The sequence below is a fragment of the Ornithodoros turicata genome, chromosome 9 (assembly GCF_037126465.1).
Source record: "Ornithodoros turicata isolate Travis chromosome 9, ASM3712646v1, whole genome shotgun sequence".
NCBI lineage: Eukaryota > Metazoa > Arthropoda > Arachnida > Ixodida > Argasidae > Ornithodoros > Ornithodoros turicata.
The window spans coordinates 43,894,134-43,917,548 of record NC_088209.1 but is presented as its reverse complement, the minus strand read 5'-3'; the positions used below and the strand labels follow the sequence as shown (position 1 = coordinate 43,917,548).

At 44.8% G+C, this 23,415-nt stretch overlaps 1 protein-coding gene across 2 annotated transcripts; it reads left to right on the top strand.

Moving 5' to 3' along the window:
• Nucleotides 1-453: 453 nt before the first annotated feature.
• On the top strand, nucleotides 454-21,193 carry LOC135369052 (uncharacterized). Of its 2 annotated transcripts, none has more exons than XM_064602683.1 (9): nucleotides 454-696; nucleotides 14,757-14,952; nucleotides 16,077-16,186; nucleotides 17,080-17,175; nucleotides 19,040-19,144; nucleotides 19,456-19,518; nucleotides 20,258-20,333; nucleotides 20,469-20,559; nucleotides 20,781-21,193. In XM_064602683.1, exons 1-9 carry the CDS (start codon nucleotides 673-675, stop codon nucleotides 21,160-21,162), a joined length of 1,143 nt encoding a protein of 380 aa, XP_064458753.1. In that variant the 5' UTR covers nucleotides 454-672; the 3' UTR covers nucleotides 21,163-21,193. The 2 variants fall into 2 exon arrangements, with proteins under 2 accessions (XP_064458753.1, XP_064458752.1); XM_064602682.1 differs by lacking the exon at nucleotides 454-696 and adding an exon at nucleotides 10,296-11,157.
• Nucleotides 21,194-23,415: the final 2,222 nt, after the last annotated feature.

Sequence of the window (23,415 nt, the reverse complement as noted above, 5' to 3'; positions counted from 1 at the left end):
TATTGAGCACAACCTTTGCTACCACCAACGAGCAGATGCTTCTATCCACTCGCCCATGTCGCCGATCGTAAACTTGGCGCACATCGAGAACAGATCGATTGTTTTCACTTCGGGGGTACGCGCGCATGATATTTTTTGGGAACCGAACTGCCGATGGTCGAGCAGGACCCATCAATATGTGTGAAATGGGATTGGGAATTTTATGCAATTTTTCCGCCGCTGAGGAGGAAAACTCGGGAAAACCAGTATTTTACGGATATGCCTCACATTTGTTGACCGGCCATAGGGATGCCGCTCATGATTTTCGTAGAGCCACGAGTGGATACAATGCTGGGATCGAATGTACTTGTCTACCCAGGACGCGCACTAACCTTCCTTCCATCTCTCCACGACAAATACAAATGCTTCGTGTTCACGATACGACGAAGGAGAACAGCATTGACGACCCGAGATGTCCACGATACGTATGATGACGGTGGGATCCCATGAAATCAAGCGCTTCGTGACACGGCTAGAATGGAAAGGCCGCGAAATGTTCGTAACGACTCTGTCGAGGTCACGTGACGGAGAGTGGATTACGCTCGGCTTGCTTCCTGGTCTGAGAGGTATCATGCCGGTTCGTCAGTTTTGACCGAGTGCATTCTCGGCGGCTCCGTCAGTCTACTCAATGGGATGCCTGGATTCTGGAATTTTATCGTAAGTCATACGTACTACATTATCCTCAGGCGAGTCCAGGACTTTATTTATTGTGTAAAGTTACGAAAAGGAGCTTTATTGTAAGCCAGTCATCGCTTGCACGCCCTAATTTCTCTGCGTGTACACTAGGTTTGAATTTTCCATTTAGGCAGGGGTGGGCGTAAAGTGTAGATAGTTTACTACGACTACGAGTTTGTCAGAGGGATAGCGGCTTCGGAAGAAAGTAGCTACGACTGCTTCCTCCGTAGTTTTTCTTATAGTCTGCGGTAATATGTATTACTTGGTGTGGCTGAGTGGATACAAGCATCCGCTCGTTTGTGGTTCCAGGGTTATGCTAAAGGACTGGGTCACAATCTCACCGGAGTTTTCTTCGCTTTTCTTGCTCCTACTGAAGTCTGCCCTTCTTTCTTGTCCACGTCTGTACGCCGCCGCAGGTTTATTCGCGACGAGGAATAAAAAATGCGAAACTCTCTTTATGCTTCGCGCGTACGCAGAACCACCAACGCTATCCCTTACGTACGCAAAGGCGATATAGCGTACGATGCACCAAAACTTACTAATATCAGATGGTAACTGAGTAACGTTCGTGGAGCTGGTGACCAAATGTGAGCCAACTTTGAGATGAGTACGCAACCAACTGGTTCGCCCTCATCTATGCACTGGAACTTTGCGCTTTCCCGTGTGATAGGGTGTGTGGTCATTGCTTTGCGCATGTACAGACGCCTCAGATTTAACTAGAACGAGTGTTGATGCGAAGACGCCATGGAGGGGAGAATTGGGTTTCACCTGCAACTGCATGGGTACACTGGAACCCAAAGTTCTGCTGCGTTGCCCAGAATAAGATCTCTCCACGTTCTTTCATGCGTGCTTGCAAAAAGAAAAAGAGAAACGTTCCGCTCTTGCGACCTTTATGAGGAAGACGTCTTCACCAGAGGAAGGCAGTTTGATACCAAAAAGAAAAGATGCTATCTCCCACGGCGTTGGCCCTCTTCTGCCCTGGAGTTCAATGAAAAGGAAAAGTATCTCGTTCATGTAACCGAAATTTGTTTCGTGATATTGCTACATGAATGAGTCTTCAGCGTGCACTGTGTGTACAATGTAATCGTTTCAGTCGCCCTAAACCGGCACTAAATTTAAGGCCTACCAGAAATAAGGCAGTTTTATTTATTTACTTCTTTATTTATTTATGAATACTGCGGGCCATCAAAAAGGCCGAAGCGGGAAAGGGATACGAAAGGACAGAAAAATAGTTACGCGGAATTACATAACACATTCAACTAACACGAACCTCAGTGTTGCCGTCGTCAAGTGAACCTTAGCAATCAGTCGGCAGAGGCCTTCAGTCGATGCATCCGTCCATGTAAACGCAGTTAGTAGTGTAGCCAGGAAGGGGTTCAAACCCCGAGAAATCGTACCTTTGGTAGTGAATTTGGGAGAAAGAAATTTTCCTCCTTCATGTACAGTCCCCACAGAACGCCTCCCGAAATCTACACCACTGGTCCACGTCTAAACCGCTCATAACCACAGTTGCTTCGTGGCGCTAACACCGATCATAAAAGTGACCTCCTTTCCTCCTCGTACACGTGGCGATTAGCCCCTGTTTTCGTAGTGCAATGGTGTTTTTGTGCACTATTTACATCATAAAGTGTTGGCGCTGGGGCGAAAAAAAGGAAAGTGTTTCCGAACACTAAAGTCCCTACCGTCCCTAGAGAGACTAACGGTATTGAAAAAATAAAATAAAGTGGTTGAACACATATCGAAGGGCTCGGATTGCCACATAAATACATAAAATGTTCCACACTCGAAACTACGAGATTCGGCTGCCAGTCTCGAGACTGGCACGAGAAAATCTCAAACACAACTGAAGGATTTATTGTACAAAGCCAAGGAGGATTTATTATACGAAGAAACGAGCTCGGCGCGGTGTATGTGAGAGAGTCCTACTTACGCAATTCCACAGATCTCCGTTGTCTACGAATAGAAATGTGACACCAGGGAAGGAGAATGCACAAAATTCTCTAAAAATGAGTGCGAGACCTTGCTCTTATCAGTTTCTTCTCAAATAACCACACCCTTCCATTCACAGTGTTTGCTCCTGGTTTTGCTCTACATACGGATAGCCTGAAAGTTCACTTGCTCCAAAACGTGCACAGTTTTATAAAGTGAGCGCGCGAAGTTCCTGACTGGATGCATGGACTGGGTGTCACTGCACGTACGTTCATCGTAGCTACTTATTTACCGCTTTGCTCATGGCCGTCGTATTAGCCGTTATGTCACAAGGGGCCATTTGCGATGAGAAAAGAGTGGGAAAGGATTTGTATTGAGGTTTAACCCCAAGTGCTTGATAGGTTCAGCCGTCACTGGTGCAAAGCGAGGTCTATATATACCTTAACATTAGGTTAGATCACGTAAATTGCAGTAACGTTTGGCACGTAATTTACTCGTGTCCGAGACTTATCTTGTCTGCTATAATCTGGCGTTCTCGCGATAATTCCTCCGGTATAAGGAAGGTATTTCGCACTGTGAAAGCCTCCTACGACCATAGTGATCTTTCTGGAGTGTGAGCGATGACGTTGATGATGTCCACGTCCCCACACCGTATAGAGCCACAGTTGTTTCGCGGTGCAAACGCGAAGGTGAAAAAACAAAACGAAAAACGCGCGCCGAAAAGCTGTGACATTTGCACGTGCATAATTTCAACATCATACAGCTACTGGACACGAAACATAAGTGTCACGGACGGATATGTCTCCTCTCGATTTATCCTAGCTAATTCCTTTGCGAGCCTCCGCTAATCTGTCACTTGATTGGAGGGTGGGCAAGACTTACTCTGAGACGAGATATTGGTGGAAATCTCTATGGATTATCTCTCCTCGCTCTGTTTAGAGACAACCGAAGCGTGTCAGCCGAGACGAAAGAAGAAGCCACGTGTTTGACTTCTGTGGGCCACTGGACATGTGGATCATTGCGGAGAAATCGTTTCTTCTCTAGGGTGTCTTGGGCCAGGCTTTACCAACGCTGGTTGTCTTTGAACCGATGTCGGAGCTTGCTAAAACAATTCTTTTTCTACGAATGTCACTCGGTGACTTTGAAGGGACGTCCATGTTTGAGACACGTCTTCCAGTCTTGGGTAGTAACTAACTTACGAGTAACTTGTAACTGTGTCTAGCACATTCTTTGTAATAGTCACGTTTAAACAAAAGTAACCCGAAACTGTAAGTAGTTACCGCTCTTGGTAAAAGGAACTGTAAAATGTAAGTGCAATTAAGTTACTCAGGTATTGCAACATTTTCCACGCATCAGTTCCGTTTCATCGTCTCTTTGTATACCCTGCCGTTTTTCCCAACCAGGAATTCCACGTGTCATCTCATACGCATCCAGGAACACCTCATTTTGCCTTTGTTGCTCTTGTGCCATGAAGCACCAAAACGTGAAAACTCCCACTGTGCTGTTAGGGCCCATAAAAAATCCTCTGTTTATACCACTGTGCTGTGATGGTATACAGTACAAGTGCTAAAACAAAGTATCTGAGTTCCGTTTATTCCGCCTGTTTTTTCTTGGAATGTGACTGTAGTAACTGTGTATATAGTACTGACTAGTACTAGTGGTAACTGTAGCTTTAGCTATATAGTTACATTTCAGAAAGAGTAACTGTAACTCAGTTACTATTTTTGCAGTTACTTACTCATGACCGCTTTCTTCTTCGAAGGAAAGCAACTGATTAGATGGCACGCCTGCGCTCATTCCAACAAAGTCAGAATGATGCGGGGTAATCATCGAGGCAACAGAGGGAACATGATGATTCTCATAGCTCATACCAACAGTTGCTTCGATGCGCTAACACGGAATTGTATTATATGTTCCCAACAAGTTCGTGTTCCGCCTCAATCCGATCGCCAAATTCTTCGGCCGTCACGATGGCGGAATATTTCGTGCTTGTCCCGAAATCCTTTCTACGCGAGTGGTGCTCGAAAATTTCCTCTCTTGGAATACCTTGATTCGTAATGGTTCTACGTTGGCTTTCCGGGGCCCAGAAATTGGGCACCGCGTCGTAGTGGACCTCGGTTGGACGGTAACAAATGCTCGGTTTGTTGAGCTCAGTCAACTAGGAAAAATCATTAGTCTCAATAAGGCCGGGACTCCTGTACTAAAGGAAGCAAATCACCAGTGCTCGATCGATTCCCCATCTTTGTATCTTCTCACTTGCAGAATGATCTCTTCTTCCTCGAGTCTTCCTACCAGTGCAGTGATGGACTTTCTCATTTCGTTTCGATTGAACATGTCCGTTGAACTTCGGCCGTTCCCTTTACGTCAAAACGCTATCCGTGAAATCCTGTCGGTATAGTAGCAGCTCTTAGGTGGACTAGCACCGCATAGAGGCATTCATGCGTGAGTGCGCCTATTCACGGATACAACACAAGCTGTTCACCCTTCCATAGCCTGCTAGTGTCACAACAAGGAAGCTATGGCCCTTGGTGTTTCTTGTGAAACCGACACCTGTCGCGCTACGACAGACGACATTAACCATCCCCGAACATTTTGGTGACCAAAAAACATGCTCCCGAAAAATTCATCGCAATGTCTGGGTCATTGTCGAGGCTCGCTCTCCTCCTCTTTCTATTAGAAACAGGGCTTCCTCCACATAGACCGCCTTGAAGAACGCGACCACAGAAAAACAAAAGCCTACAAAAAGAAACCTACATAACACGTGATCCGGTCTCTGATGACGTACGCGGCTGAATGGGTCCGTTTAACTTCGCCATCGCGAGGAGAAAAAGTAGGTCTTCGAGGAATCTCCGATCTGCATACAGTCAGAATATCGGCCAATGTAGGATGTTAGTGTGGAAAGTGCTGAAAAAAGTTGCGCATGTCGTGGTGGTGCTTTAAAGTGTGTTTGTGTCGTGGCGTGATTGGAGAGTGGTGCGATTTGGTGAAGTTTGGATATGATGATGTCGATGACGAGCTGCAGCGGTTTTGTGGACATGAGGGCTGGAACCATCGTCATTTGTCATTATGCAATGGTGAGGCTGCTTTTGGGAATAAGCAGTTTTTGCTTTCTTTATCTGAGTAGATTTGGCCGTGCAGCATATTGTGTTTCGATTGAGGCAACAGCAGTTTCTGTGGCGTTAAAATGCGGTGCTCGCTTTCCCTTTACCCAGAGCGCGGCGGTGACGTTCTCAAGTACGAGTATATAATACCGTCTGCTCTTTCCTCAACATTACTCTTTTGAAAAATGAATTGCGTTCCAGGTAGAGGTTGATTAAGTTAGAGGTTAGAAGTTGAGAGGTTAACCAGTTACAGGTTGGTGGTTTCAAGTCCGCCATTTTTCGGCCCGGTCCGACACGTATCTTTAAAGAAGAACCCAGATCTGGCCCAGTGATGGGCAAAATTCCCAAAATTGTGCTTACAGTATAGTACAAATGTACTTAAAGACAAAGTACTGGGAATTGTACTTTAAAGTACTCCTCAAGTACATTGCAACGGAGTTAGGGCAGTAATTTGGCCAAGTTGGTACATCTTGAAGAGGTACAACTTGCAATGAAGGTGAGATTGCAAAAATTGGGACTATAGTAGAGTGTGTGTTACGTCTTTTCCTTAAACCAGCTTTTCTTTTTTTGTGTGTGTTTCCCTTTTCTACACTTCGACGTTCGTTTGCATAGCGGCACGTATCGCCGTTTGGTGCTGACAAAATTTGATAAAGTGCTAATCTTTTCATTGGCTAAATGCCATTGGAAGAATTTTTTTTTCTTGTTGCAAATACTAATTTTGAAGCCCAGCTAGTTAGTGCTTACCCACGAATATGAACTGTATATAATTTCTGTTTAGAGCTGCTCTAGCAACTAGCTGTGCTAGTAAAAAGTATTTTTATTCCCTCATTTATCCTTGCATCTCTCGGAAAAAAGGAGGACAGTAATATTTTCAGTACTTGGGTGTAGCAAAGGGAATCTTAGTAAAGGCTGGTGAGGTGGATCCCAGGTCTGGCCCCTGACCCGGGATTGAAAGCTGTGGGTAGCCCCGGGTCGGCGGGCCACGGACCAATACAATACAATGTTTATTTATTGGAGAAATCATACCAAACGAATCAACTAACTAATCGCCAGGTTGCCATGTATACCAGCCCGGCCTATAGTTACCTTCTATTCATATTCTGTAACATGACAGAAGATGTCACCAAAAATCTATAAAAAAACAGGACTACTTTTTCTTTATTTTTTCTTTTCCGTGTTAGCGCCGCGAAGCAATTGTGAGTATGAGTGGAGTACAGACGTGAATAGAAGGAGAGACGACAACAGGAACGAGTGGTAATAGATTGTTGATCGCCGCACACTTTGGAAGCTGCGAGATGTAATGGCACGTTCCAGATATTGTATGCACCCGAAAGTGTCGCAACCTAGTGTTTCAACCCAGAGTTGCAACATATAGTGTTTCTTTGTATGAGCAGGTCAAAGTGGATACAAAATCCACTTTAATGTCTGTCGGCGAAACCGGTACCGGCTCACTTTCGAAATGCGAATGAGCGCGTCTTTTACATCTGTCCAGCATAAATGAGAAATTTTCGCTGTCTGTTGTCAGTTATGCATTCCCAGCTGGAATGGTCAAATTTAGTCGATCAGGGTTGTAACCAGCAGAACTGTCTGGGCAACGCGATAGATCCATGTCGAGGAGGATCGACAGAGGGTTTAAGAATGGCGATGATAATGGGCCCAATTCATAGCGACATGCGTGACGCCCATTGCTTCGAAAGCCACTATCGGTCTAGGGCTGTTTTTCTGAACCGGGGTTCCGCGAAGTGCCGTGAGTGAAAGCATGCGCGACAGCTATGCCACGATATTGCAGCATTCAAAATCCGAAATTTAAAAATGCACAATAACAAAATCCCGAGTTATATAGCTTGAAAGCCTATATCTGCAAGGTCAAAATAGGGTATCACTAACCAATGCGTCAGCTTCGCCTGTTTTCGATGTCGGTCGAATGGTTAGGCTTGGTATGGCGGACGTGCTGGAGCAACAGAAACCAAGCGACGTTAGTTAACCTAGGCAAAGTCCCTATAATCTCATAAGGTTATAGGGACTTTGCCTAGGTTAGTCCAAATTTGAAACGACATTTTCTCGCGCTTGTTCTGGGCGGTGCCGGCATCACACTGTAGTTGACACGTTCAGCCTCCGCACCCGACCGAGTCGCAGGTATTGTCGTTGTCAATGGGACTGGCATACAGATCGCCGGTGCTGCTGCAGACGCACGTTGTAGAGAGTAGAGCCAACAGGCATGCTCATCATTGGCTGGCTCAGCCGACAATCCACGAGGGGCGACTAAGGTAAGCAGTTCCACCATGTGGGTTCCAAAAGCATGGCACGCGCCTGGAATGTCGGAGCTCGTTGAGAGAAACTTTGAAGCTACTGCCTTGCAAACGTCAACTTTAGTTACGAGAATCAGTTGTAAGCGTGTTTGGCGGGGAAGTACCGTCAAACAGGCCCGATCATTCTGGCAAAGCTCAAGCCGACATCTTTCGACGAAACAACAGATACTTAAATAAATTCTAATTAAAAATAAATAATTCGATGCTTGTACGACATCTAGTTCGCAGACTACCTTCTAGAAAGCAGCTTCCAGGCGTAGATTCCTCGATGTCGTGCCCTCCCTATAATATATGTTGAGAACCACACTGGTCTAGGGAGGTACCAGCGCCGTTTAAAAGCTATCTGGGAACGAACGGCGCGGAAACGTCCCACCGGAGAAAATGAAATGAACCGCATCAGGCACGTCCCAGAACATTATCAGAGCACAATGTCCACAGAGGAGCAATCAAGCACGGCTTTCTTGCGGGTCACACACGGGTGACCATTGTCTTTCTTTAATAGGGACTTGTCAAGTATAACGTTGTGGTAGAAGAGCCAATGAATCGTAATAAGGATGCCATCCTTCGCGGGCGGTTCTTCCAAGGTGACGCTCAGAGACTGGAGCCTTCCCGCTTGTGTTGTCTAGTGGCTTTCCGGTGGATATATAGCCTCCGTTACTTGGCGCTCCTAATACGGAATGGCAACGTAAAATCCTCAAAGCGCTACGAACGAATTATTGTGTTAGTTAAAAGCCAAGTGAAATCTGGGCAGTTACTCGTGTAATTAGATAATTATGTTAATAAAATATTCTCAACAGCAAATACAATAGTATCGTCTAGCGCAACCACGCTTCGTCCGAACCAAACTACTATACCTTTCAGAAGGATCTATAGGTGTCGTAACGGCAAACCTGAGCGGGTCAAAAACACACGACACAAGTTTGCCGTTATGGAGTTCATCCACCAGCTTGCCTGTGTCTACGCAATTTTATCTGATCTAGGTTCGCGCAATTACCGATGAACATTTTTCAACACGTGCGTTGTCTACAGGCTGACCGACATTCGTGCCATTTATGATTTTCCCGTCTTCCGCTGCTGACGAAATGCCGCTTCTTTTAACCTAAAAAAGCTTGCGTAAGGCGTGACTCGCCTCGGGTGCTGCCGGTTGGTACGTTTTAAGACATAAAGATATTAGGGCTATTTCCGCGTCTCGTGCATTTCGTGAGCCAAACTAATGGAGGACATTTTGGACTTGCGGCGCAATGGTGGACGAAGTACATCGAGTTTCGTTTTAAATTCCTCGTTCGCCATTGAACGTGGGGAAGGGAAGGGAGGTAGGAAAGGGGAAGGCTCACACGTCTGGTTCTGCAGTTGAACAAGGCCGTAAGTGATGTCGAGTGCATCATTTAGCGTGAGCAAAGACCCGCGTGGAAGTGAATTGAATTTTAGAGCCGTGAGCTAAAAATGGCGAAGTAGACATAATGCAAAAATCTCGTTTGTGAACATAGAAGCGCGCGCGGTTATCTGAATCTGCATCCTGATTCACCGAACCAGTGCGAGTTTGCGAAATTAAGCTGCCACCGTCCGCAATCGGAGAGGCTGCACCGAGGATCGGCTAAACTTCCCCATTTATTTATTTCATAGTATCCCAAGGGTCCTAATGGACATTACATGGGGGTGGGGATACAGTAATGATTAAGAAAGGAAGGTTTGCTATACACAGTTATACAATAGTACAAAATGTGATAGAGCAGTGTACGCATCGTTACAATAAACACTACAAAACATGAATGCGTACAGCAAAAAAAAAAAAAAATATATATAAATACGACACAACAGCAAGTGTTGATGTAAGAGTGAGGATCTGCTTGCGGAAGGTATATCTTTCTTCGATGAGTGCAAGGTTAGTGGGGAGGTCATTCAAATCCATGGCTACAAAAGAACGATTTTGAGAACAAATTACTTTCAGTTTTGAGTATTTTGTACACTGGTGAAAATGAGTGAAAAAATCGGTGAAATAGCGATAATTTCGTTATGCTGCGCCGGTGTACCAGAAGAGAAAGACCAAAATTTTATTTTGATGTTGTTACTGACGTAAGTGATGAGTAAGCGATGAAGCGAGTTGCTCGGTTTTGAATAGATTCAAGCGAATCGATAAGGTATCGTTGTGGAGGGTCCCAGATGCCGGAGGCATATTCGAGCATTCATGGCACAGTGTACACAATACAATTTGTACGATATTTGTATATGTCAAAATCGCAATTTTAAATATTTTATGTCGCTTCCACATTAATTTCTGAAAAATATTAGTGTCTTATGGTGGTGAACTTGGAAAAAGTATGTCACATTTTATACGCCTCACTGGTCCGTTCCGGGGAACTAGTCGATCAACGTCCTTTCAATAAAATCCCGACCGCCATTGCATTCCTAAAGACCCAAATGTCGGTAACTATTTGTTCCGTCCCACTGAACGCCCGTCCCACCCGAACGGCGTCTCACATGGTGGAACCGGTCTGTTATACGCCCCAAGCGCTTTGTCTGCCAGCTTCTTCTTGGCCTAGCGGCCGGTCACTGCGGAAGCTGGTTACGCGTCCAGATACAGCACATCTACAAGTGTCCCGGCGTCGGTGATAAACGTGTGTCACTTTGGATTTGCTTTGAGATTGCACTTGTTAATCTCTGGTAGAAATAACCTTATGGAACCTCGGAATCTCCAGCGAACGCATCGCGTTCAAATGATTTCGGAGTGCCGTCTGCTGTAATTGACGTCGTCTACTATACTGGACAGCTGCGTTGATGTCGTCTGCTACGTGATTTGCGCAAACTTTGCATCGAAGGAGGATACGCAAACCGCAAGTGCAACAGTTCTTTTATAACCGCTTTTATAAACAGCAAGTGGGACACAATTTTTGTTACCTCATCGAGTGCATTTCTTTGAGTGTGTCTGCAAAATGTGGATCTTTCTGCTCGTTATGAAAATAATACGGTTGTGAGAAGGTCATCTGCAAAAGTATTACGTTCATGTGGTGCTACTAAATGTCGTCGTCGGCTATGGTGGTTAGTGCTTGAGGAAGTGTGCCAGACAAAAGATGCAAAGACCACCACCAACCGTCTGTGTGCCATTGGTAAGTAACAACGTCTCACAGGAAACGTTTTGCATCACTATATGTTGCATTTTTTTTGTGGCTAGAGGCTCCAATGTGTTAAACCTCGATATTGCTGGACGTGAGCCGATTATACACGCTGACATGCTTCAAGCCGACAATCTTCAAGCAGTTTTGACTTTCTTGAGTGATTCAGGGCTTATGAACAGCCTGTAAACTCCAGTCGTGTAATCTCATTTTTCAGTGCCCTACTTCATCCTCAACGCATTAACCTCATGTTTTTCTTTTAAAGTCATCTTCTGTAACCCATCTCATCATTCTTTCGCCATTTTTTAGTAATCTTTTTTTTTTGTCATCTTTGGCTTTAATCTATCTCATCCTTCTTTCACCGTTTGTTAGTTTATCCTTTACTTCCTAATTCTTTTCTTTTTATTTATCTTATTCTTCTTTCATTTAGTTTCTTTCTTTGCGGAATAGCAAACCGACGTCCCGTTTGGCTGACCTACCCCCGTTTTTTTTTTCCTTTCGTGTAATAAATATATTCCCCCCGACAATCTTTTCTTTTCTCTCTCTCTAAGATTCCGATTTCGCGAGCGCTCAAGCATTATGGTAAACTGTAAATCATCGTTCAGAGACGCAGGTTCCGATTGATGGTATAGCGCGTCCATTTATTATGCCAGGATTACCGATTTACTGATTGGCGGCACGGTACAAACTGCTGTCCTCCACGAGTGATGTCTAGTGAGATTTCCGATTACAGGACCGGCAAAGTGAATCCGCGGCGTGGCTTATGGTCAAAATTGACTCGTGACAACTAACGGCGAATTATGATTATTATTATTCTACGCAAACCGGGTATGCTTGTCCACCCAATTCTTCGTGGCTACAATTTCTCTCTCAAACTACCATTTGACGAAGGCTTCAACGATGCGTCAGACAACTGAATACAGAGCGCAGATCCCAGTTGGATATTTGCAGAAAAGAACTGAGCGGAAAAGAGAGAACAAATGTAAACCCACACAAAGCGAGGCATCACGTTGACAACCTCGAACTTGGCCAGTTTATTTACACCGAACTCAATTTTTTTATAACGGAGGCCGGGAGAAGATATCGGTCATGTTTTCCCAACGCACGAGGAGCAAGGTCAAGGATATCGCAGATGGCACATCCTCCGCCATGCAGTTTCAGTGGAGGTCGCCGACGTTGAAGGCGGAAGAAAACGCTTCTTCCGCTGTTGCACGGCGTGTAACCGTTCTTCGAATCTTTGGGTCATCTTTTAACGTTTTTTAAAGCTTTTGCAGTGTGTCGAGAGCGGCAAAAGAGGGGACCCCGTCAGTTGTGAAATTGCGGCGAGAATGACTTCTGTCCGGCTTTGCCGTCTTCATATGTTACCGATGTTAGCCAAGTTGAGACAGTTCCTTCGTTACCGTTGTTTACAGTGAACCCTCGTTATTATGACCATGGTCGTTTCCCGAAAATTTTGGTCATAATGCGGAATTGTCATATTAACGGGGGGACGGAGCAGATGTTTCACAGCATTGTTCCCCAAGATATGGTCGTAAAGCGCGTACGCATGTCAGATTATCGGGGGTCATATTAACGAGGGTTCACGGTACATCCTCATTTTGAGCGTTGTGGAACTCTACCAACTCCATATTTTCCTTCGCATGTCCATTCCATTCGGATACTTTAGAAAGTAAGGCTATAAAGAACACGTAGGGTGTGACGTAATTGAATGAACTATTTCCAAGGCCCAAGGTTTGAACCTTTCGAGTTAGATATCAGGGTACGTGTCAAAATAAGTTTGAATATTTACATGGAACGAATCAAGTACACAATTATGGGAATTGTTCGCCCTCTATAAAGTGCTCGGAATAACTGGGGGAGGAACTTCCTCGTTTGATACATATGTACTTTGTATCCAGTTTCATTTCCAATTCCAATGTGTGTGTGCATGTATTTACTGGCCTCGGTGATCATAGTTGCGGGGTTTCTTCGTTGCTTTTTGTAACCTCAAGTGCAGTTCGTGTGTATACCACAATAATCATCAGCCATCAATGAGTCCAGAGGAGGATACTTTTCTTCGTTGCTATACGTTATATCAAGTACTGTTAGTGTTGCACAGTGAGTGTAATAATCCTATGCATGGCGTAGTACCGTACGTTATACATAGCTCATCTTAAGCGGCAATTAAAAACAGATAAATCGTAACTATGACACGGGGTGGTTCACCGCTGGAGAGCAGTTCCCTACCTTATTACGTACGTAACATTAGATGAGACTTGAGAGATTTGAGAATCGAGTTAAATTAGCTACGCACAAGTCGCTTACCAAACAGTTTAGCTGTCGTCTGACGGCTGTGCTACACCGTATAAACGGAAGATGAATAAAAGAAGAGAGAGAAAAAAAAAAAAAACGAAAGAAGCACCGGTGGTCATTGAGACACCGCTCAAATTGACAAAGAGACGACACACAAGGGTAGCGCCCCGCCTTTGTCAATTTGAGCGCTTCGTATTCAGTAAGAGGGCACAGAGCATGATACGAAGGCGTCTGGAGGAGACCGGTAAAAACCCCGTGAACATGAGAAGACTTCGACGGTGTTCCACAAGGTTCTGACGTGGGTCTTAATTGCGGCGATGTTGAATGCCTATACCTGCTAACAGTATTCAACTGAGTAGGTAGCCGTCTTTCCAATCTGTAGAGCTCACATTCTATCGGGACACGTTCAATGTTCGCCACGACGCCACATTTGGAGCATAGGCTGCTATCACGTACAGTATTAGACCCGCGGTACTTGAATTGTGGAGTGAAGGTTACATTCAGACCAGGTCAGTGCAGGAGGGACGTAAAGTAGCCTGGTAAACCGTGCTATAACCGAAATACTTATACCGTCACCTTCGTCGCTTGGACGCTAATCTTGGAGGATGATGTCTGTGATAAATAGGGCGAGCCTCTATATAGTTGCGTTCAATCTAAGAACGGCATCTCGCGAGCTGTGAAAGGGCTTTATAACGTATCATTATTACATTGAACCGTGAAAATAACTATTGCGAGACATAGAAATGGCCAGAAAAAATGATAATACAACGTTTCAAACACTACGTTCACATTTCGTGGTCAAATAATGAGAGATGTTGATGTTGGCGAAAACACAACCACACACACAAATGGAAGAAAGAGATGCTCCAACAATGTCATTCTTAGGTTGAACTCGGCTGTAGGTGTGTCCCTTAGAGGTGGAGCAATAACGCCCTAACTAGAACAACAAAGCGATTTCGTTATAACGAAGGTGGGATATACGTATTAAGAAAAAAAGAAAGGAAATGATTATTGCACCTAGACACGGCCTCCCCGTTAAATACGGGGTGCTATGTGCTGAGCACACGTTAAAGTTCCGTGGATGAAATTAACCAGCGGGCCTACCCCTGTGATCGTCTGTGTTCTACAGAGATCATAATTGTACGCATGTAAACAATACCTCGATTTAGTGTTATTAACCAATCAATCAGTCTATCCAACCAGCAATTCACTGTTATGGTATGCACGTGAACCATGTAATGCGCTCAGCCGATAATTATATGTGTGTCTCTACTGAAGGAAGACTCGTTATTTTTGCGCAGGGTTTGTCCTTTCTAGCTCTGATCCTATTGTCGGGTCGCCTGTATGAAGCCAGCAAAGAGATCGTATTCCTTCGGGTGGTCCTCGCAGCATGGATGCCGTCGGATGCCGAACTGGCCGGAGAAAAAGCGGGACTGCTGGCAGACAGAAGTCGACAAACGCTCGCCAACCTCAAAGGAGACATTGAAACTTTCCTCTGTGGGTATACCCCTCGTACACTCTTAGAAACTGCGAAATCTTGTACAGAAAAGAGGAACGACATTTATGTCCCCACGAATTAACAACTTTCTGTAGCGACGACGAGTAAAAAAAAAAGTGGACTTTTTACATTTATTTATTTGGTGCCCACGAGTAGGACCAAAGCCTCATTTGAGTCATCGTACCAAGCAGTTGGGGTTCACAAAGTGCAGAATGATTTCGAGAAAAACGCCTTTTATATATCATCCGGAATATCTGTTTATTTATATTGCGTTAAAGACCCTGCGGGGAGTTGCATAATACAAGTGCTAACACAGTAACCACTTGCGCATGCATAAACAGAAAACACAATTGACAAGTAACCAAAATGTCTGATTGTCAGGTAATAACAGCATAATGAGGATAAATATTTTCCCTCGCAGCCTCGATGTTGAGAAATATTTCTGAAAGGCAGTTGTACGGCATAGTGTCGCTAAAACTTGTGGGTATGATTGTGACGCGATGAAAGGGTGATGGGTCGGAAACTGCAAAAGGTCACTCTCTGCTGGAGACGTATTTTGTGTAAAATAGACAGCCGAAGACGAAGTCATGATAGGTTTTCAAGAAGGTTATATACCAAGGTGAGTTTGAAATCCAGATACAATGCCGGGAGTAATTGTGTTTTATGAAACGTGTGGATTTGTTTAGCACCGACTCTGTGGCTCTAATTAGGTATTCATGATTTGGACCCCATACTGCGGAGGCATATTCAAGTTTACGTCGCGCAAATGTTAAACAGGAAATATGTCCAATATGTGGGTGTGCAAGAGCAAGGCGTCGCCGTAGTTAGCCAAGATTTACTGTTGGAGTCTGAAACAATATTTTCGATGCGGAGTGACTAGCTCGTGTCTAATAGAGAGTGCAACTCAAGGTATACCAGGGAACACACGAGAGCTGTGATTCGTTCGTATCGATGGCATAGTCGTTTGTGACTGTACAAAGACAACTGTGTAGAAAAATACGGAGAAAGTATACGGAATATGCTCTAGCTAAATATGTGTATGATATTCGTATCATAATCATGTTGCGTTTCTAATGTAGTCACGCTTTTTCTAACGTATCGTTAATCCGATATTATTTACCAGTGGAGCTGACATCAGCGCGAACAACGCTGGCGTTAAGCGTTGTCTTCGTGCTTATCTACATCCTGAGCTGGTGGTGGATGGCTTTCGCCCTCAAGCAAGCAAAGGACGATGTGAGTCTCGCTAATTTTACACTCACAAAAAACAAAGGACGTAGCGTCATCATAAACTGACTTTTTTTGCGAGACTCATCTGCATAATCAGTACGTAAGAAAGCTACCGCATATATCACTACCGAAATGAGCTTTATGCCCAAGTTCTTCTATTTATTTATTTACTTTTTCATTTAAGACAGTAACAACAATGAAAATCTGAAGGGAACGAAAAAACAAAAAATAAAAAATACCACAGTGACTTGATGAGCTCGCCATTCCCTTGCTGTATGAAAAATAGTGTCCGTGTTTGACGTCAGCCTAAGTAATAAATGGACTGTACATTTTGTATTAATTATTTACTTTATATACTTACGTATCGCATAAATACACGGTGGGTTCTTTAAAGCGCAAATTGCTATGTCTATCTGTAACCCACCTCCCCGGCGATAATCCCTAGCTAGCTAAGCTGTGAGACGCCGTCTGTGTAACCCGCAGGACGAAAGCACTGTTCATACTTGCTCATCCAACGAAATTCAGTGGATCGGTCTACACCCCTTTTTCCTGTTATCTTTCATTTTCCTTTTTTTTTTTTTTTTCTGCCAGTTTATGCGTTCCAAGACATCCATGAGCGACAGTCGATATGTGTAATATGAAGTTCACTAAAACCTCCGTTTGGGCTTGTTGGTGACCGAACTGCGTGACTGAAAAGCGCTGAGAAGATGAAACACATACGACACTGAGCGCATGATTGAGAGAGCCGGCAACACGTGCGTCACCTCCGAGAGCATCTTATTGTCTGAAAGGGAGAGGGAGTTAAAAGAGCACATTCTGTACAGTAATGTGTTTCATCTTTTTAGCGCTTTTAAGTCGTGCAGGCAGCGGAATATGAAGTGAACGATTTCTTTTTGCAGGGTAGCGTGTCGCTGCGTACCGTGCTTCTGCTCTCAGTATTCGCAGCAGTGGACATCGCAGCGAGTACTGGGTTCGTCCTGCTTAGGATAATTATGGTAAGTACATACGCAGGTGTCTTGTGCAGCTGGACCTATCGCGGTCGCTTGAACAAATTCTGCAGCTGTTGACGATATCGGGAATACGTTAAATGTACTGGAAAGCAGTAACACTCAAATGTAATAAAATTGGTCTATACGACAACCTGAGCCCTCAGTACTCTTATATCACAATTTACTTCCCAGTTTGCGCTGAAAGTTTTTTAGAAAATTAAAATTGAAAATTATGGGCAACATTGTGTCCAAATCGCCACCAACTGCGCATTGCTCGTTAAGTTCAGCGGCGAAACTACGTTCCACGCGCATAACACTGTGTCTAAAACAAAAGAAGTCGGCTACGTAGTCGTCATGAGCAGCAAGCCAGTCGGGAACATGATCACAGTTGCTGGACAAATTGGGAATTATTTCCCACAAGATGTCGCCCTGAACCGATTTTTTAAATAAAAGCTAAGATAGAAGCATAGATACCGTTTATATTGGTGCATTATACTAGGTCAGGCTAGCGACCTAAAATTCATTAATTATTTAATTATCTTCTTAATTAGCGAATTTTGGGCAAAAGTGAGATAGCAGAATGGGAGACAATCCTTGCTGAAAGCCGTTCTATTTCTCAAAAGTCCCGAAATATGCAAACATTCACCACCTAATTTCTCTATGCAAGCGAGGCGAAACCGCTGCAGGGACGACAAAGCTAATTGACGTCAGAGAGCCACGTGATTTGGAGTAGGTGTTGATTAGCTGGCCAGATAAGCCCCAGACGGTGAAGGTCATGTTCTCAATGAGCTCCAAACGCGCGCGGTTTTGGTTTCTCCTATTCGCGCAACAAAATTCGGCGATGGACATTTCAACGCGCGTTGTCTTTTAAAATGGCTCTCAACGGGATTGATTCCCATTTTGCTATTTCACATTTGCCCGAACATTAAAGGGATAATTAATGAATTTTAGGTAATTACAGATCTAGCAGTTATTTTCTTTGAGAGAATGTCCGCATGGCCGTACTTATAACTCGCCCGCAAAAAAGACATCTACCATGTTTCTCATATACGTATATATATTTTTGCAGATATACCTGTACCGATATAAACACACACACACGAAAACACACCCCGTATAGTAGTATACCTAGCTTTATACCTAGTATAAAAGCCGTTTCCCTCGACCATTTTAGTCCCCCCTGAAGAAGAAACGTCGCGACCCTCCTTTTGGTGGACCTTGGTTGGCGCTATTTCCAGTCTGAATTATCCCGTATTACAGTTATATGTTTTGTTCTAGTCATCGACACAGCATATACTGAGCACCTTACGTTTTGATTGCAGAACCCTGTTGAACCCGATATTTAACTCCGAATCAATTTTGGTTTGAGTCGGATGCAACCCCGACTTTTTCCTAGTTTGCCTTTTGGCACCGCAAAAACAAAGAAAGAACGAACAAAAGAAGCCCAATAGAAGTGTATTCAGCAATGCCCAGCGAAAAACTCTGAGAGCCCGGATTTGAATTTGGAATCTTGGCACCGGCTGTTTTTGCTGGGTTGTCCATCAGACTTTCCAGACGACTGTCGGCACAGTTTCCCCCTGAAGTCTGCCCTGGACGCATACTAACCACCCCTGTCCCCCATTCCTGTCCGTCTGTTGCTTCGCGGCGCTAACCTCTGCATTGTCTATCACTTGTAAGACTATTTGCTGTAAAACTTGGAATGCAGGTTTCACATACGTGGATGCAAATAATCGCCTTTTATATTTATCCTACGTAGCTTGGGGAGAAGAGCAACAAAGAGACGATTCCCCCGCGACATTCATTTACGTCTTTTGTGTGCTGCCAACATTTGCAAGTTAATGCGTTTTTTTTTTCCTGACACGAATGGCAGTACGTGATGCGAGACAGACTGTACCCACAGACGATGAGGGTTCCATATATCACGGAGGCCGATCAGTTTGCTGCTTTTACTGCACTCAGGCTCACGACGCTCAAGGTAGGATGCTACTTTCTTCCAGCGTCCACCCTATCACGCACATGCGAACGTTTGCTGTAGGTGCATTCGCAAATGTCTCACAATATTAGAGGCGTCAGAAGAACGCCAGTCACACTCGCTATAAATTTGCTTGATTGCGTTTCTCTAACTTAATTAGCGTGTTGATTACAACTCAGAGTGGTTTCTTAATACGATATTCGTTAGTTCGAAATCTCCGTTAATTTGATTTGAAACCCGAAAGTATCAAATTGGAACTAAGAAAATGTCACTACGCCCCAGTCATTAAAATATTATAGTGTTGTGTTTTTCAGTCCAGCTGCGGTACAACTGATATTCTTGTGTCCGTCGTCGTGGGATTTTTAACGGGACTTAGGGTAAGATGTTCCGATAATTCGTGTGGCGACATAATGGAATGACCAATTATTTTCTTACGTAGGAGACGTCAGTGTATCCCGGTATAAACTTTCGACACCAGACAGGAATGCCACACAGAAAATTTTATGTACTTCGATGCACTTGGCATTCATTTAGTATATCCAATTTTCCCACGTTTGGGAAACGAGCCATTCATCAATTGTATTGTCATTGCGGCGCATATGTTCAATACAAAAAGCCTGAAATGTCTCCAGAGCGTGCTGCTTCTGTAATAACGTTTGCAGGAAATGAATCTTGAAAGCATCCTGATAGGCAAATGAATGACTCCAAAGGAAAGACTTGCATGGGGAGAAGCAGCCCTTTCCCATAGAAACGCAGACGGCCACTTGAAGAGGGCACGCTTACGTATTCGTGAGGACTTGAGGAAGAATATTTTTTGTGGCCGGTAACTTCCGAACGTGAGGCTTTGGCTTGCATTTCTTAAAGAGACAGGCTCCGCATTTTTGAATGAGGCCTGATCGAAATCAGGGAAAGTACCTTCACAAATACCGACAAAAGAAGACTACAAGCAGTTTTGTAGTCTTAGCAGCAAAACCGATTTCTGTTTTTACCTTATTCTGGCTCGCATCTGTCGGGAGTTTTACGAGGTTTTATGTTGATATAGCATGTTTTTGCTTTTTCATGTCCATGTATATTCTCCCAGACCACAAAATATTAAAGTCGCCTTTTCTCTCGCAGGTGTATAGTGTGGCTTGCGTGATTTCCTTCTACAAGAAAGCCAAGAACGGCGACGTTCCTAACTCTTTTCCGAAAGGTCAGATACGAAGCAGTTTTGAACATTCACGGGGCATAGTGCTATATCCTGTATTCGACTGAAGACAAAGGAACAAAAAAATTAGTTGCACAAACGAATGACTAATCAGCATTTCACGGAATTGCACATTTTCAGAGCTTTCCACGAGCGGCGACTACTTCACAGAGCGATTAGAACGTTTAAAAGATGTCGAAGAATATGTTCCCAAACCATCTGTACCTCCGATGTAAGTAGGAGATTTTCTCACCGAAAAGTAAGCGCCGCGTTTTTAATCAATCCAGTCTTTATTGATGTAACGGTGCCAAGGAAAAACAGCGTATACTTCAAAATGTTGCACCCAATTGATACACATATGCATATACAGACATACATACACATCCGAGCAGGTGTAGACGCACACACATCGCGTGGCTTGTTTACTGATGCATACCATCCACTCATATCCAGGCAAGTGCTGCGAAGATCCTCCTTCCAAGGTGGCAGTCGGCAAACGGGTCTGGACCGCCTGGGCAGGGCCAGCTGCATGAGTCCCACCGCGTCCACAATCGGCGGCGACGAGTCGGGGAACCCCGAAGTAAAGATTCAGGCGGCGGACATGCCGCAGGAGATGCAGCGTGCCGCCGTCGAATCGGCCACGCAAGCCGTCAAGCTGTATTCCACCGAGAAGCATATCGCGGAGAGCATCAAGCAGGACTTCGACACCACCTTCAGTCCTACGTGGCACTGCGTCGTGGGTAGAAACTGGGGAAGTTGCGTTACTCACTCCAAGCAATGTTACGTCCGCATGGCGTACAAGGACATTACTATTCTTCTGTATAGGTCCATATGAGAGTATGTGGATGTGTTAGTTCTCTGTGCTGAGAAAGGGTTCGTTGGGAAAGAGACCCGTTTGACTTGGACGAACGCTGATTGCATCCATAATGAATTGCGTGTGATCACCAATGACCCGTCGGACTCCGTTCAATAACATTTCATTCCATGGCTCCCAAGGCCATGACATATCGAGACGGCAAGTGTCCACTGTGGTGATGCAACATTTCTCCGGAAACACAGTGTATTTGGGTTCGGTTGCTTGCAGGAACGAGCAGAAGAAGACGCCAACATATAGTGTCTGTCTCTTCCTCTTTCAAGGCATTGTTTCTCCAGCCACCATGCCATAAGTGGTTGTGTACGAGACACGACATTTTCCTCGATGGGCGTAAATTCATAATGTGTATCTTCTTAACTCCATAAGATATTAAAAGCTGAATTGTTGATATGTATATTTAAAGGGACGTCCAAGATAATGGCCTCCTGGAGGCCATACGTTGCTATTCATACTCATGACCGGCATGTGTGTCCTTTGAGTGCATTGGTCACACTCAAGTGACTGCGAGCCATTTCACCATCACCACCACCCAAATCGCCATTATGGAGGCGGTTATCGCTAGCGAAGCTACCACGTGAAGATGAGCTGAGTTTGGTGCATAGTTTATCGGAGCTGGTGAGATTAAGCCAAAATAATGCGTGGTACCAAATAAAAATGAACTTAAAATGTCAGTTGTTTTCCCTTCTAGGTTCAATGAGATTAGAGGCTGGTTTACTTGCATCGCAAGGTCACGGGACTTACTCTGTTTTTCTTAGGCCGGACTCACACGAACGTTTTTCTCGTCCGTATGCTATTCGTTCTTTTAACGTCTAGCATACGGACTCGTTAACTCTATAGGGATGTTGGCACATACACTTTTTTTTTCTATGTCCGTCTCCAGAAACTCAGCGCATGACCTGTTTCTGAGGAAGTGCCGCGTTCCTTTACCACAGTATTCCACCGCATGAGACCTAATGTGGCTTTTACACCGGCTTTCAAACACCACCTCGGTGTCGGCGCGTCCAGCCTCTGTTCCATATGTGGTGTGCGCGGTGACCTCCATCACGTCCTCCTGGTCTGCGGAGAGTACGATCGCGAGAGTGCCCTCATGGAAACTGCTCTCCAACGCGTCGATCAACGCCAGTTCGACTTAGCCAAAATTCTCGGGCCATGGTCGGGCCCCTCACATCCGATACAAGGCCTACGAGCTGTTGCTGAATTCCTCTCCAGCACTGGACTAATGGATGAACTCTAATAGGACACCTTTCCATCATCATCACTTTCTCATCACTTCCAGGAGCGCAATGGGGCAGTGTACCGCCATAATGGCGAAGAATGACCCGCCACATCATCATCCCATTTATGTGTGTGTGAGGGAAAGGCATGCTGATGGGCAAGCGCAGGGCACACGAATGTGACGCCTTTCTCGTCCGTTATTTTCCGACGCAAAAATGCGACGTGACCTCACTCCGCGATGTCGTGATTGTGAGTGTGCGATGAGCGATAGTCATTTGTGTGATATCCGTCCAGTGGCATGGTATAGTTTGCGATTGTCGGCTGACTCGGTGGCAGCGAAGCTTTTTCTTGAGGGAGTGTTAGTAAACCGCTGATAACATGAAAGATGGAAGTCACTGAAAAGATTAGACAGGCTGTAGGACTCGAACTCACATCTTCTGGATTACCGGGCTTGAGGCTTTGATGTGCTCCCAGCCTCAGAACATTAGTTTCCTTATTATCCTCACGCTAATTAACGTCATCGTGAAACTATTATATCAACCAGACCGAATCTTCTCCGCTGCTTGGGTGCGGTAGATACGGTACTTAGGAAGACACGTTTTCAACGGTCTGCTAACACTCACTAAAAAACGACACGCGCCATATCGACCACGAGTTCGTATCGCTGCTCAACTCGCACCTTATCAGATGGTTGTGAGTTTCGACTACTGGACTTTCCAGTTATTCGAACAACGTACGGAACTCGTGAGTGTCCGCATTTTATACCAGGCAGCGGCTTATTGCCGATTAATAGAACCCAGCTATTGCACGCTCTACTTGGCATCGAAGGGAGCATGCGCCGCTTATGCATCAGAGCGCTTCACAGCGGCGTGTAGCTCCTGCAATTTGGTTACGGTCCAGTGTTGGCGAACGTGACAACAGCCTGGTGGCTGTTTCCTCAGAGACGCGGTGCAAAACGAATGGAACAAGTCAGAATCTACGTAGTTGTCGTTCTATGTC